General features: G+C 44.0%; 1 protein-coding gene across 3 annotated transcripts in view; it reads left to right on the top strand.

Annotated features, from left to right (window-relative positions):
* Window positions 1-1,024: 1,024 nt before the first annotated feature.
* hipk2 (homeodomain interacting protein kinase 2) overlaps window positions 1,025-15,114 on the top strand; it is a gene marked incomplete at its 5' end in the record, with an annotated part of 51,826 nt that continues 37,736 nt past the window's right edge. For all 3 annotated transcript variants that reach the window (XM_080875389.1, XM_080875390.1, XM_080875391.1), the window contains one exon: window positions 1,025-2,202. In XM_080875389.1, the coding sequence (XP_080731515.1) occupies window positions 1,025-2,202 (1,178 nt within the window). The remainder of the gene's footprint in view (window positions 2,203-15,114) is intronic.

The raw sequence follows: 15,114 nt of genomic DNA on the forward strand, positions 1-15,114 counted from the left end.
TCATTTTGATGCTACAAACAAGCCTGTTTGCAAAAAGAGATAAAGAAAGGAACTATTTTTGGGCAGTTGTTTGCTTGGAGAAGCTTTTGCTTATTCTGAGGCAGCTTGTTCCCAGGAGTTCAGAGCACAGCCTCGCTGCAGTTTTGCTTTTGTTTTGTTGTCTTCAGGATCTGTGGTTGAGAGGGAGTTGAGTCCCTCTCGCTCCTGTTTTCATAGTTACTTGAGCAAAATTTCTTCCACTACCTTCCCCAAAGTGAGTAATTGTGTACCAGTAAGTGGCAGGGCTGGGCTGAGTGGTGGGGAAGGAAATTGCAATCATTCACTTACACTTATTGTGCTCCTACTTTTATATATGATTTCATACGGCTCCTCTGTCTCTGTGGAGTGTCCGATGAAAAGGGTATTCTTTTACTATTCACTGAGCCTATTTACTTTGCCGCAGATGGGAACAGTGGGGAAATGGCATTTCCTTTGCATGAACCAGTGGTTTGCATAAGCACTGCTCAGTCTAAATCTTCTTATCTTTTGGCTAAACCTTTTGGCATTTTTATGTTATATAACAAATATATTTAAAAGAAACCCTCCATTACTGCGCATTGCATTCAAAAACAATTTGGCTTCAGATTTAATGATCTAGGCTCGGATGTTTTACTACCAAGTGTTAGATAACAGCACTTCTGAGAAACAACTTGATGCCGAAGCGACAAATGCTTGATGACATTTTAATGGTTAATAAGTCTTTTCATCAGTGGGTTTAAATCTGTGGATCCATTTATTATAATGGATGATTATTTTATAAGCGTTCATTTACCGTGATGTTGAAAAGTGCAGTGGGTTTGCATGACGATGTATCAGCATATATGTATGCTTGGTGTTTTAATGACCTGCTCTGACCCAAGCTATCTTTATTTAAAGCTTCTTGCTACCACTCGTGTTGCAGGCACTCTCATATTCCTAACCTCTCACTTTCATCCCCCTCCTGTCTTTCTTGCTCCTCCCCCTCCGTTCCTCTCTTGTCACAGGTATGGCCTCGCAAGTGCAAGTGTTCTCCCCTCACACTCTCCAGTCAAGTGCCTTCTTTAGCGTGAAGAAACTGAAGGTGGAGCAAAGTTGTAACTGGGATATGACAGGGTACGGCACACACAGCAAAGCCTACAGCCACAACAGCAGCAAGAACGTGTCGGCCACCAGCGGCCCCCTAGGCATCAACAGCTCCCTGCAGGTCGCCAGCTCCACCCTGCCCTACGAGCAGGCTCTCGTCTTCCCAGCCACCGCGGGCCACATTGTGGTCGCCTCAGCCAGCAGCACTTCGGGGGCCGTGGGGTCTCTGCTGGGTGGCGGGGGTGGAGGCAGCAGCAGCAACAGTAGCGGTAGTGGAAGTGGCGGAGGTGGCAGTGGTGTGGGTGGTGGGGTTGGTGTTCACAACCTGACGCGCCGCAGCACAGTCAGTCTCCTAGACACCTATCAGCGATGTGGGCTTAAACGCAAGAGCGAAGAGCTTGACAACAACAGCAGCGTGCAGATCATTGAGGAGCACGGCCCACCGATGATCCAGAACGGAGCAGCCAGCGGAGCCACGGTGGCTACGGTGGCCACAGCCACCTCCACAGCAACATCCAAGAACAGCGGCTCCAACAACGAGGGAGACTACCAGCTGGTGCAGCATGAGGTGCTCTGCTCCATGACCAACACCTACGAAGTCTTGGAGTTCTTGGGACGAGGAACCTTCGGGCAGGTGGTCAAATGCTGGAAGAGGGGCACAAACGAGATAGTGGCAATCAAGATCTTAAAAAACCACCCATCGTATGCACGGCAGGGTCAGATCGAGGTCAGCATCCTGGCACGTCTCAGCACGGAGAGCGCAGATGACTACAACTTTGTGAGGGCCTACGAGTGCTTCCAGCACAAGAACCACACGTGCCTGGTATTTGAGATGTTGGAGCAGAACCTGTACGACTTCCTCAAGCAGAACAAGTTCAGCCCTCTGCCTCTCAAATACATCAGACCGGTGCTGCAGCAAGTGGCCACAGCGCTAATGAAACTGAAGAGCCTAGGACTGATACATGCTGATTTGAAGCCAGAGAACATCATGCTGGTGGACCCATCTCGACAGCCCTACAGGGTCAAAGTCATCGACTTTGGCTCAGCCAGCCATGTGTCCAAAGCGGTCTGCTCCACTTATCTACAGTCCAGATACTACAGGTAAGAGATCGGGCTAGTTAGCTATTATATGTATGACTGCAGATACAACGTGCTTCTTTCTGTTTGTTCAAGATTGTTCTTTATTGGGCCAAACATCCAAATCTGTTGTTACCCTCTGAGTTTCCCCTGAAGATTTCTCTTTGTACCATTATTTTTCTTGTACTTATTTACCCCCCTAGTTAAATTTCTCCGACAGAAGACAGGGTAATAAAACTCAAAGGCTTACTGAGAAGAAAAAACAAAAATCAAAAAAGAGTCGGGGCAGGACAAAACAACACCAACCATGCTTTAGTGTTACTTTGATGAATAGAGAAGACCTGCTGAGACTCTAGTAAAGACATAAGAAACCACAGAGCATATCTAAAGCCATTTCACTGTTTGGTGCCATTGAGAATTTCGTGGTTTTCCTTTTTTTGTTTTGTTTTGTTTGTTTGTTTGTTTGTTTGTTTTTCACAGAGAGAATTTGAAAGACGGACCACAATCATGTGAGGTAGCAATCTATCCCCAAGTTTCAATTCACCCTTCTACTGCCCAGACCCTTACCCCCCCATCACCGTAGCTGGCTTCCATTTCCCCCAGGATAGAGACGAGGGTCAGCTGGAGTTCTCCTGTAATATGTGCTTGTAATCCACACCAGTGGGCCCTGCATTAGAACCAGATGACTCTCTCTGGGCAGCATTTCTTTCTTCTCTCAGTACTTTTGAAAAAATCATTTTTACCCATAGTAAATAGTGTGATTGGGTTTTAGCAGAGCCTGAAGTGTGTGTGGAGTCAAATCGTCTTCTTGTCTGTACATAGAGGAGCTTTGTTTAGGCCTCAGGAAGACGAACAGGTGTGTGTGTCAGCTACGGTACCACGCAGACCCACACAGAGATCTCACACACAGGTGGTAGCTTTACAACTGTGCATAGTGCAGATTCTGTTGGGAGAAGTTTGTGGTCTCCACTGAGTGGATTCTGTTGATAGAAGAGCTTGCTTTTGTTATCTTTACAGTTTATCGCTGGGTTTTTAAATGTGTTACAGAGAAGATCATTGTTTCCTGTTGAAAGATGGCAAAGGTTACAACAGAGCAAATGAACAGACATGGGATTCAGACTTTGTGTATCTACAGCATTAAATCATTTTGGCACATTTGACAAGTCTATTATTTTAAATGACCGATAGTTTTTGTTGTTATTCTTTCTGCTTAACTGACTTTTAAAGCAGCATATATTACATTAAGATCCCTACGTGGGAATTGTGTTGCTCATGTCAGCAAGGGAGTGCTGCTATATCGGTTTAAGTAGCTCATCCTGAAGTAAACACCGCTGTTAGCCTGTTGTTGCTCCTTGCTGTAGGTCAACAAGGAGGTTATAAAATGCTCCTGTTTGTTTTCTTGGGTGTAAAGAGTGCAGGTGAGTGAAGAGATCATCCCTTCGTGCACTCTTAGCAGCAGAAAAGGGGAAAGAAAGTCTCATGTTGATCAGAGAATCCGTCAAACGCCTTGAGCGGGTACTTGGTGACCCTGGTGTAAAGCTCTGGGAGGGAATAAGGTGTCACAGGGATCTCTGTACTTCGTAATGACTGTTTTAATAATACGTGTGCTTTACCAGAACTGATTGTGTGAAATCAGGCAAGCCTTTCCATCTAATTCAAAAAATGAGCTCATGGGAAATGAACACTAGGGGTGTTTTAACATTGTATGCATTTTGGACCACAAACAAACTTTGGCTGCGGGTAGAGTTCAGAGTGAGTTCAAAAGCTCAGTGGCGAACATCAAACCATCTTTGATGAGGAGATAGCAAGGCCGTTTCTGTTGCCTGCACCTTTAAAGGGTGGAGATTACACGCAGGTGTGCTTGCACGGCTCCAGAAAGCTGGCTCAGTATCACACAATAGTAACCGCATCCCTGTGTTGTATTCTTTGATTTCAATAAAACGTGTATTTGTTTTTCTTATTTGTCTCATTTTCATTCTTTGTATATGAATAAGACTGTAAAACATTCTTAAGCCCCGTTCGGACATTACAGACTTCCAAACTCGCTGATATCTGCTTCCGTCTGCTAATTTCATAAACCTCACATGCAGCTGTTTGTGTTTTGGACGTCACCGATATTGTTTGCTGTTGACGTTACATGTGCTTTAACAGCCTTGCAATGAGTTATGGATTTTCCACAAGGTTGAGTTATGCAAATAAAATACCAGTATTCAAAGTAAACAAGAACAGCTCTCAGGGTTCCTAGAGTTTCAACTGCATTTGCTTCAGTGCTTAGCAAATACAGGGTCATGTCACCAAGCTCATCTATCCTCGTCAAAGAGGCCCATCTGCAGGACTCCTATACTTTTACGATTATGTATATTATGAAACAGCACAGTCTTTCTGTCCTTTTCTTAAGGATTCTGTGGTCTTTTCGTCTTGATTACATCACTGCGTGACCTATTGCTGGTTATCCTAATTTCTTCTTCTTCTTCCTCCTCTCCCCTGTTTCCTGTAGCTAATGATGTAACAGGTAATCTGGCTAGTCAAGCTTACCCTGTGTCAGATAAAGGGATTATTGTGTTGTCCCAGCTGGGCATTTTTGCCCTGTTTATCTCTTCGGGTTAAGGCCATGAGATGGGTGGAATGCAGCAAGACATTATTAAAGTTTATGTAAAGTTTCCTGAGGCAGTTCAGCTGCTAGCAGCAGACCTCGTGATGACTGCTGGTAGAGAAAGGGAGGTGCGCACAGGGGCAGGGATTGGTGGAGACACAAGTTCTTATCCTGCTTGATCTCCATCGCAGACTCACATCTGATGACTTTGCCATTGTTTAGGAATGCAGATAAACTCAAGTGTGACTATGTAACAGAACTCGCACGTAGACTAGAAACTAAAAATATTTTCTTTTACCAACAGATTCTGCAAGAACTGAAGCTGCTATTTGGCTTCCTATTTGTAATATTTTAAGATCAAATCATGCAAATAATAGCCGTGTTTTACATTTCTAGATTTTCTTTATACATACGTTTTGGTATATGACTTAAAACCTGCTAAAAAATCACTTATTCCATCAGTTTTACAGTAAAAATAAATAGAAATTTGAATGCTGTACGTTCTATGCTGTTAGTTCAGATAGTGCTCCAAATATTTGGTAGAAAGTAGTTCCAAAGACCACTTTTCATAGTCTAATGCTCCTCAAACAGAATTGTGCACGTGGTTGGAAGGTGCAAACCCACAGAGATCATTTGAAAACCTGAGTAAGTAAAACCCAAAGCATCTGTTTTCATACATGTACCACAACAATTAACAAATTGATATGTGTCTGAGACTTGGTTACATTTCATGTGACTTCTCTCCGTAGATTGTTTAGACATACTGAACACTTAGAGGAGCATGCAGTGAGCGGTTAGGTGGGTGGAGGCGAGAAATCTTTCTCCAGCTTCCTTTTCATTTCTTTCCTTTTTCATCCTTATGCTCATTTTTGCATTTAACAAAATAGTGTAACACTTGAATGCATTCACAGACACACACACACACACACAAAGGCTCTCTCTCTACACAGTGGATGTGTTACACCGATTTGTTCAAGTGCCACAAGACAGGGGTGCAGAGACGGAGACCGAGTCATTTCCTCTAGTAATTAAAAATCTTAATATTAACAACCCAGAAGCCCGAAGCTGCATTGCACACGCTGCACGCATGTCAGAACCTCCCAGCTTGCACCTGTTATTTAAATTGAACACATTATACTTACACATGACAAATGAACACCATAGACTAAGGATCAGAGACTTAATATACAGTGCAGAGGTACAGAGGCCTGAGGAGTTAGCTTATTAGACACTGTGAGTGAAAGGAAAATGAGTTAAGAGAAAGAGGAATGGGCTTGTTGATGCGACCAGTGATCTGAAGTGGCCAGGGTCTGTGTACTCTCAGTGTTATCAGTTTGAGGCTAAAGGCTTCTGGCAGAAGAGATCTTAATGCTTCCCAAATGGAAACTTGACTATTAATATTATGTAACTCTCTGTGTTTTCTGTATTCATGTTGGCAGTAAAGCTAGGTACGGCTAATTCGTAGTATCCACGACTCCACTGTGTTTACGTCTTGATGTTAATAACTCATTAAATATAGATCCATCTCCATCACGGGTGGTGCAGTCTCTGCTGAGTTTAAGATGAGTCTCTGCTCCACCTGTCTGTCTATCTCTCTATCTGTTTTTAGCGTCACACAATCAGACAGACAGGACAGGCGTTCCAGCACATTTACCCTGCCTCCGTGCGAAACATCAAGGGGTGTTTTAATGAATGAGGTTGCTATTAGTTACTGTTCTATGAAGCGTGTGTTAAAGTGTACGTGTGTATGTGCCAGGGAGGGAGAGAAAACTAGGTAAATGGCAGGATCGGGTTGCTACGGAGGAAAAGACACATTGGAAAAAGGGGGAAAGGCACATTAGCTTAGTAGTGGCGTTGCTGTTTGTAGCGCTGGTGTTGCTTATGGGAAGATTGTAAGAAAGTAAAAGTAAGGTAGAAGAGGGTTGAGGGACGGAGGAAGGTGGAGGGCCAGGTTGCAGAGGGCTGTTGTTTTGCATTCCTTGCCAATGCCTGGAACAGTGCACGCTTACCCCAAGCAGTGGCAGATTATTACTAATGCAAATGACTTTCATTAGCTTCAGCCTGACTGAGTGGCTGTTGAACACCGGTACTTCTTTTTGCTGACTTTCGAGTTGATGTATTTTAAGCTTCATGTGTGGAGCTTGTGACCAGTAAGGGCCAAGGCCAACCTTTTGTTGTTGACTGTGAATGCTGAAGTCATTAGTTATTATCAGGACTACTGGCCTGTGTATTCACCATGGTGCTTTTTATGACAGTCATAACACCTTAGTATGCATGACAGAATCCTAATAACCTGCTTCTCATTTATAATTTGCCTCTGGGCAGCTCTTCCATGTGTCTCCACAGAGCAGTCAGGAAGCAGGAGACATGTAGCAGCTAAGCTAATTAACTACCAGTAGTCAAGCATATGGATTGGAACATATACAGCAGTCTGAAACTGACAGTCAGCCTTGCAAATAATACATGATGATGGATGTGTGTGTGTGTGTGTGTGTGTGTGTGTGTGTGTGTGTGTGTGTGTGTGTGTGTGTGTGTGTGTGTGTGTGTGTGTGTGTGTGTGTGTGAACACACCTAGTGTGGGACCGAGTGTTTCTATGATAAGACGGTGCTCTCTAAGTTTCTCCACATCGTTTTATCCTGGCTTCTTGTCTTTGTTCTCCCTCACAGTTCAATTTCCATACATTTCCCAGGATATTAAGCTGACGGAAATTAAGCTGCCTTGATAAAACACAGCAAGCCGCCCACTCAGACTCACTAAGGCTGCAATCTTGCTGCTCTATATTGATTGGCTTATTTGAAACACAGGATTTTTCCTCAACAAAGCTTTTGGGCTGTTTAGCAAATGATGGCACCGCACAAGTGGCAACTTATTCAACCTTACACGTGTGCGTAGCGTTGCTGTTAAAATTATGAAGTGGGGGCCCATTAAAATCGCCGGGCTTGTATGATTTTGTCTGCCGAACAATAGATTTTTCTTCTCATTTGAGCCTGAAAATCATTAACAGGACAGGTGAAATTTCTCACAGCAGCAGTCCTATAGTAGTTTTCCTCTTTGCCACAGATTTGTCTGCCTTTTTTTTAATTTCCCCGATTCAAGCACCAGCGGGTTGGCAGGGTGATAGCTGCCATCAGCGTCTGACTGGCACAGGTGCCCCCGGGTCTAAATAAATCATGAGGCCTCCTGCTGATCCCCTCCCTCCGCCATTCCTGTATGCCCACTATCCCTCCACAGGGAACTCCAGTAAGGGAGCAGCCCCCACCACCGCATGGTGTCTTGGCTCCTTCCCACTCTCCTTCCCTTTCTCTTCTCTGCCACCCCCCCTTGCCTTCCTCTCCTTCACCCCCACCCCCCTCGCCTCTTCCATCCACTTGCATGAATATTTAAAAGCTAACACCACGATGGAAAATATGCAGCAAGGGCAGTGAGACTTGTCAAAGAGAGGAAAAAAAGCGAAATGTTCATTTTGGGACCTTGAATTTCCTAATTTAAGGCAGGCCATGTGATGAAATTCAAAGTGGTCTAATTACAGAGTGTTGTGAAGAGAGTCGAAAAGGGAGAATTTCAACAACACACACTGAGAGAGTGATACAAGCAATAGCTGTCCAGCTGGGGAGAAGACTGGGAGTACTGGGGGGTGGTCAGTGGGGACCAGCAGTTGGCTGTGTGTGTGTGTGGACTGATTGCCCCATGACAGAGAATGCCTGGTGTGCAGAGGCCCATGCAGGCTCCCATAAAGTTTTCTACAGAACAAAACAGACACATTTGTTTTCTCAATTGCAGGAATTCGCTAATGTGCATATATGAGGGTAAATAGTTTGGCTAATTTTCTGGCAGGCAAATGGGCAGAGTTCTACATTACTCGTCGAGCCAGCTGGGGCCCCTGTATGGAGGGAAAATGAGGCTTTGATTAGCCCCACCCCACCATCTCCATATCAGTTTGTATTTAGTATCGTCCCTGGACAAACACAGTAATTTGATTTTCTCGAAACTACCGTTTTAACAAATTTATCTCCTTGCTTTTACGTCCCGCGTCTCCCTCCTGTTTTTACTGGTTTGAAAGAACATGTTCGACCACAGCTCATCTTCATGGTGACAGTTGTCGCTCTATAAAAACGTTGCTCTGTTTCATTGCAGATGGCAGAATTAAACGAGGCTCTGTTCTTACCACACAGGCTATTTTCAGCACCGCTCATAAAGTCATAAAGCAACATGCTATGTGACTTTTAGAGTCTGATTATTAACACTGCACTTTTATCGCTTTTATAACACTCTGAATAACAAGCATTTAGGTTTGATGGGTGACGTGGAAAAGTTTCCCTGCTTTAGTTCTGAATGCATTTAACACAGTGATTGTTAACAGGAATTTTCTATCGTTTATCGGACGTTCAATGCTCGACTCTCAGGAAAACAAAGATTTGATGTAGCCATCTGTTAGCAAACTTTTGGCATAACTGACGTCAGCACTTTAATTCTTTTTTTGACCTTGTGTCACATGTGGATGTCCCCAGGGGTTCCTGAAGGTGAGCCAGAGGAGCTTCTCATAAAAATAGCTTTTTTTGGAATATAAAAGCTGATCTAGATTCTTTTGAAGCTCTATTCTTGTCATAAAATGGGTCTCAAGAAAATCCTATTTCACCCGAGCTTGATAAATAATTTAAAATGACTAATAGCGCCTTGTGACGGGGAATGTATCGCTGTGGTGTATCAGATTGCGGTGGTTTTGGCCTGAGGCGTAATTTGTTTGGAAAAATAATTACTCCTGTATTGGATCCTGGTTAAATATTAAAAGGGTTAGCATTAGGAATGGGGCGGCATCCAAGAGTGTTTTGGTCGACTTCTGAGCAAACCCATTGCTTTCGAGACGTCTTGCAGACAGGCTGAAATGGTGTGAATTTTATTGGTTAATTCAGAGTACTACATTGCTAAATTTCATAAAGAAGGGCATTGCAAACTAATGAACTTTCTCTGTGTGCTTAGCCACTAAGCTTTGAAGACTAATCCCAGCGTTTTATGAGCGAAGAGCGTCAGATTGTCTGTTGGGTTCAGCTGGTTATTAGGCGCACAAGCTGGGAGGCACCAAAAGAGCATTAAGATGCTATATATCAGCTCACGGAGGAAGCAAAGGAAGTGTTCCAGTGAGGGTGCAGATAAAAAAAGAAACACTATATAAAAAAAAACTGGAAAAAAGGGAAGAAAAAAGACCCAAAAGATCAAGAGAGGAAATTAATCAGTATAAATGTGAACAGTAGCTGCTCAAGCGTACAAGGCAATTTGGCCTGCGCGTTGTGTATGTGAGTGGCTGATTAAACAGAGGATATGTTGTGTGCTGCTATACAGAACATGCTCCATGTTTCTCAAAGCACATAATGGATGTGCAGGATCAACTGATTTACAAAATACTATGAAGCTTTTTGCACGTACAGACACCTACACAGTAAACACGTGCAATGTGACACCAGGTGTGTTCCCAGTGGCGTTCGCTGAGCTGAGACAACACAACATCTCAGTGTGTATTATCAGCGTGAACTGGACGTAACTCACGTCACCCCTTTAAACACAGCAGGGACACCAGGGAAGCAGCAACACCACCACACAGTCTTTCATTACAGCCAGAATCTATATATCATCAAACAGATGGCTTCTCTATAAACAAAGACTGTTGTCCTTGTAACCAGCGTAAGGGAGTTAGAGGCCTTTTCTCCCCTCTGTGATGTTTCTTGGCCTTTTCATATTCACCCTCTTCTCTATCTGCCATCGCTGCCAATCAGCCTTTTGAATACTGTGTAGGTTTTACTTGTGCAGCCAGAGCAGCTCTGACCCATCAAGACGTGGATAGCACCTCTGTGTGTGTGTGTGCGTTGTCTGCAGCAATTTTTTAGTGATTGGCATGTGTCAAACAGGCAACTCCCAAGTTTTTCCAACAAAAAAATTGCACTTTAATGAGATTATCAGGGTTTTACAGTTTTCAAAACCCTGAAAATCTCAGAAGTATCTCCAATGCATGGAGTAGAGTTTCTGTGTATGCTTCCTACACAGAAATCAAAGCTCATTGCACTAGGCAGAGTTGTATTACGCAGATTGGTTGAGATGGAGCCCTCGATCCTGCGCGAGCTGCTTTCAACTCACAAATAAGTGTTATAGTCTGATATGAGTGGCAAATGCCTTTAACTTAAATAATATGTCCTTGAAGCTTTTATGAAGGTATACAAATCAAGCCTACCCCCTTTTGTCCCGCGTTTTTGCTGAAATGAATGAAAAAAACATTTGCATGCATCATTTCTCGAGTTCTAAAAAGAGTCTCTCTGTTGCAGCAGTCGTCATGGCAACCAGGGCTCTTGTTCCAAAAATTGTCCATTTGCCTCTGAATGTCCGACACCTGAACTAGACCACGGATGTTTTGATCTTCCTCCTTGTCCCAACCGCCAGCTGTGTACTTTAGGGACAGGCAGGGCCCTTGAGCCACACTCTCATCTCGCTGCTATTGTTTGCCCAGGTGGGCCAGGACGCCCTATCTTTCTCTCCTTCTCCTGCCTTTTTCTATCACGTCCCCTCTCCATCGCTCCCTCACTTCTCTCTGTCTTTGTTCCACAGGGACCTGTGGTCCAACTGAAGCTCTCGGTTACACAAAGAAACCCAAATTGGCTTTCATCTGCAGCCTGTTACCAGCTGTGTACATTGTGCATTTGTGCTCTCTCTCTCTCTGTGCAGAAAAGTATAGATTTTACCCATGACATTGTTATTATTATTGGCTTTGAGTCATAGCTGCCCCTGCAGAAATGCTTGCCTCTCATATAACTCCTTGTGATGTCTTATTAAAGTTTTGGCATGTCTTTGTTAGCGCTTTGCGCCCCCAATTTGGGGTTTTGAAGGAAGTTTAAAATGCAAAAATAATTCTATTTATAATAATTCCTCCATTGTGAGCCGATATAGCTCCTCTCTGCAAATCTGACCCAGTCATATTTCTGCCTCACTTTTAGCGAGGCAGAAATCTCCCTGCAGACCATCTCGTTAATGGATCGACACGCAACAAAGGGAAAAGTGATTCAAACAATCACCCAGGATGTATTTTCACTATTTCTATTTTAGAATAACACCAGGCAGCTCTCTTTCACACACTGCTGTACACACATGCACACACAGAGTGCACTTCACTAGAGTCGGTACTGACAATACTCATCGCTTTAAGTGTAACAAGACTTTTGCAGGAAAAACCATATAATTGCTCTCTCAGTCGCTGTCGTTGGTATGTCCGAGTGAACAGCCATAGCAGTGATTGAATGCAGAGTAAACAGCGAGCTGTGTTCGAATTGCAGACAGAGGAAACCAGCAATGTCACGTGTCCCTTGTCAGAAAAGGGCCAAGCTCTTGGCATAACACATGTTGGTGCTCGAGGAGCACAAAATGCTCCAAAGTCCCAAACCAGTCCTGTTATTCACAGTGTCACCATGGTGACAATGAGGTTTTGAGTCAGAAACAAAAATGTGTTTTTAGGAGCGCTCATTCCAAAAGTGTGTGTAAAGGAGAAGGAAGGATGGTCCGCTTAGTTTAACCAGCGTTTCTGCCCAGGTCACAGCTGAGAAAACAGAACTTTCACAAGGGATGCGTACCCTTTCCTCCCTTTTCCCATCTTTACCTGTTTTTACAACTTTCTGTCTATCTTCAAACTGCTTTAATCTTCCCCTCTCCCCTCTGGTGTCCTTCTTCTGTCCATCTTGAGCCTCCTCTCTCCATTTCCTTTGTCCCGACCCTCCTCCCTTTTGCAGGTCTGCCTGGCATTTAGATCATGACATCCAGACAGAACGAATCTCAAGAAGGAGAATCTCAGAATCTCAAACCCTTGCAGATGTCCACAAGAGCCGGAAGCTTTAGTTTATGCGCCAGTGCAATATTTATACATGAAGTCTTTGCGTGGACGTGTTTAAAAACACTCAAAAAGCCTGTGAGATGCTTTGAATTTCAAGAATTAAAAAGTGAATATCTGAATGTATAGCATGGTGTGTAGCACACAGAAGTGAGTCTCTTCTATCTTTTTGGCTCAGTAAACAGGTGGTTTAGGGAAAAGGAGGTCAGATACTTTATTTCGCCGTCTTTTGTTCGTGTGTATATGCTAACAGGTGCAAGCTCCCCTGAAATATCTGTACCCACAAGCTTCACAGGCGCCCGTGCTGCTGACGAAGTTCACTCTGCTGCTCTCGAATCAGTCAAAGGCAAGCGTTACCGCAGGAGGAGAGAGTCTAACAGACTCCTTGAGCTCATGTGCACGTCTTTGTGCTCGGCTCTTCTCTTTGAATCGTCAGTGCACACTGCAGCTCAAATCAATCATAACTACAGCACCTGTTCTAAAGAAATGCCAGCATCAGTTAAAAAGGCCGTCTGTTTGTTTGTCTGTCCTTCTGTCTGCCTGTTTTGTTTGCCTTTTCTTCCGGGAGCAGGGAGAAAAGGAAGAGAATGGATGACTAAGTGCAGTGAATCATAAATGATTTGCGGAGTTTATCAGTGCACGGGAGAGCCTCACAGAACGGCACCAGCTACCTGTCACATTTCTGTTCTTTCTCCTCGTTTTTTTCAAATGTAGAAAAGGTTCTGTTCTCTCTCTCTCTCTGCTTCACAATCTTTACAAAGTCTTGATTTATGAAAAGGAGCCATTTTATGGGGCTAATTGCACAAAGCAGGCTGCCGGAGCACCTGACAACAAGTAATAACAGTCCTGGAATATATAAAACCGATGAAGGACTGACTCTGAATCAAGGCAAATTTTTGGGTATGAATGTTGAGTAGATGGTAACGTGGATTCTGCTCTCAGCTTGTGAGTCTAGCTGGTTTATTTCACAGCACATGGGGTCTACAGGGTAGAACAATACACAATGAGTTATAGATTATTTCTGCTCAAAACATAGGAAGGGAACCGTGTTTGCTGGACAGCAGCATGCTCCAGCACCATTCCCGCCTCTTTGCCCATTGTGAAGCTGGATGTGAGGAGTGCTATTTGCATTACAAGGTTCCTGCGGAGCAGAATAAAACGCAGACAGAGCTGTGAGCAAAACGAACACTCTCAGGGTGGCCCTGTGCTAATTGCGACCGGGGTGCATTTACTGATTATAGTTAAGTGGTCCAAAATGGTCCCCTGCTTTCTGTTCCATTGACCCACTCCCTCTCCTGGTGGACGCTGTCAATAGCAGGCTTGTTGAGATGCCTTTCCACTGAGGGAAGAAAACAAGGTCCAATCGTGCCTGTCTCCTTGCTTCATCTCCCAAAGCAGATGGGGGAGGGTGAGGGGAGGTTGCTGGGTTCAGAGGGAGAAAGTGCTGATTTTCAATCAGAGTTTAGAACAAGGTGATCAAAGGAGGGGGAATCTCATGAAGCTACTGGATGAGTTTTAAAAAAAAGTGACAGGTTGGGAAAATGTATTTTAAGTTCACGTCCAAATACCAAATTGATTCTGCAGCAGCGGCTAAAACGATCTTATTTAAATGTGAGCAATTACTGAAAAATCAGTTTTTTTAAATTTTCTGTATCTTTTGTCTTTTTGTGACCATATGTGCAGCTCATTACTATTCACATCGCCTGCAATAAGATGCAAGTGTGGTCAAATGGAAATTAATGGAATGCAAAGTGGAATGTAAATGTTGCTGCAAAGGGAGGCAAGCTGAACATCGGTGAAAGATCCTGGATGGCTGCATGCACAGACGGGACTATGTCAGTGTTTTGCATTCCCCGTCTTCCCTGTTGCCTGCGTCGTAACAGGAGGCCCCGCAGTGGGAGAGCAGGCTTGGGGTGATATAACAGCCACTGGATCACACAGCCTTTGATCTCCCTCCTGGGTTTCTCTGTGTCCATGGGATAGTCTTTAGGCCTACTGATGAGGAGGTGGGAATCTAGTGCTGGCTCACTAACAGTTTTATCTGCACATCTTCAGCCTGCAAGTCAGTTGGCTATGTCTGCGGAGTATTGGTGAACTTGTCTTCAGTTTTAATTATTCACATGCATGAATATAGGATAGTGCAACAGTCCAAATTCATTCCCCATCTCTCGATTGCTCTCCTTCGTACCCCGGGCTGACCGTAACAAATAGAAACTTTGAACCTAAACCAGAAAAACATTTATCTCTTTCGGTCTTACAGCTGCTCTGGTGCTTTACATAACCCCAACACAGTGATGTAATTCTCTTCCTCTGAATGCTGGTGTCAGAAACAGAGCTTTGTCCCTCTTGCAGTTCAGTCTGCCCCTGTGCCATAATCTCTCTCATGCCTGGCTTGATCTGATCCATTTTATGCAATTAAGTGATGTCACCCTTTTGGATTGCTAGCAAGGACTATATCACTGCAGCCCTAATTTCCCTAAA

Source organism: Rhamphochromis sp. 'chilingali' (genome assembly GCF_963969265.1).
Source record: "Rhamphochromis sp. 'chilingali' genome assembly, chromosome: 2".
Lineage (NCBI taxonomy): Eukaryota > Metazoa > Chordata > Actinopteri > Cichliformes > Cichlidae > Rhamphochromis > Rhamphochromis sp. 'chilingali'.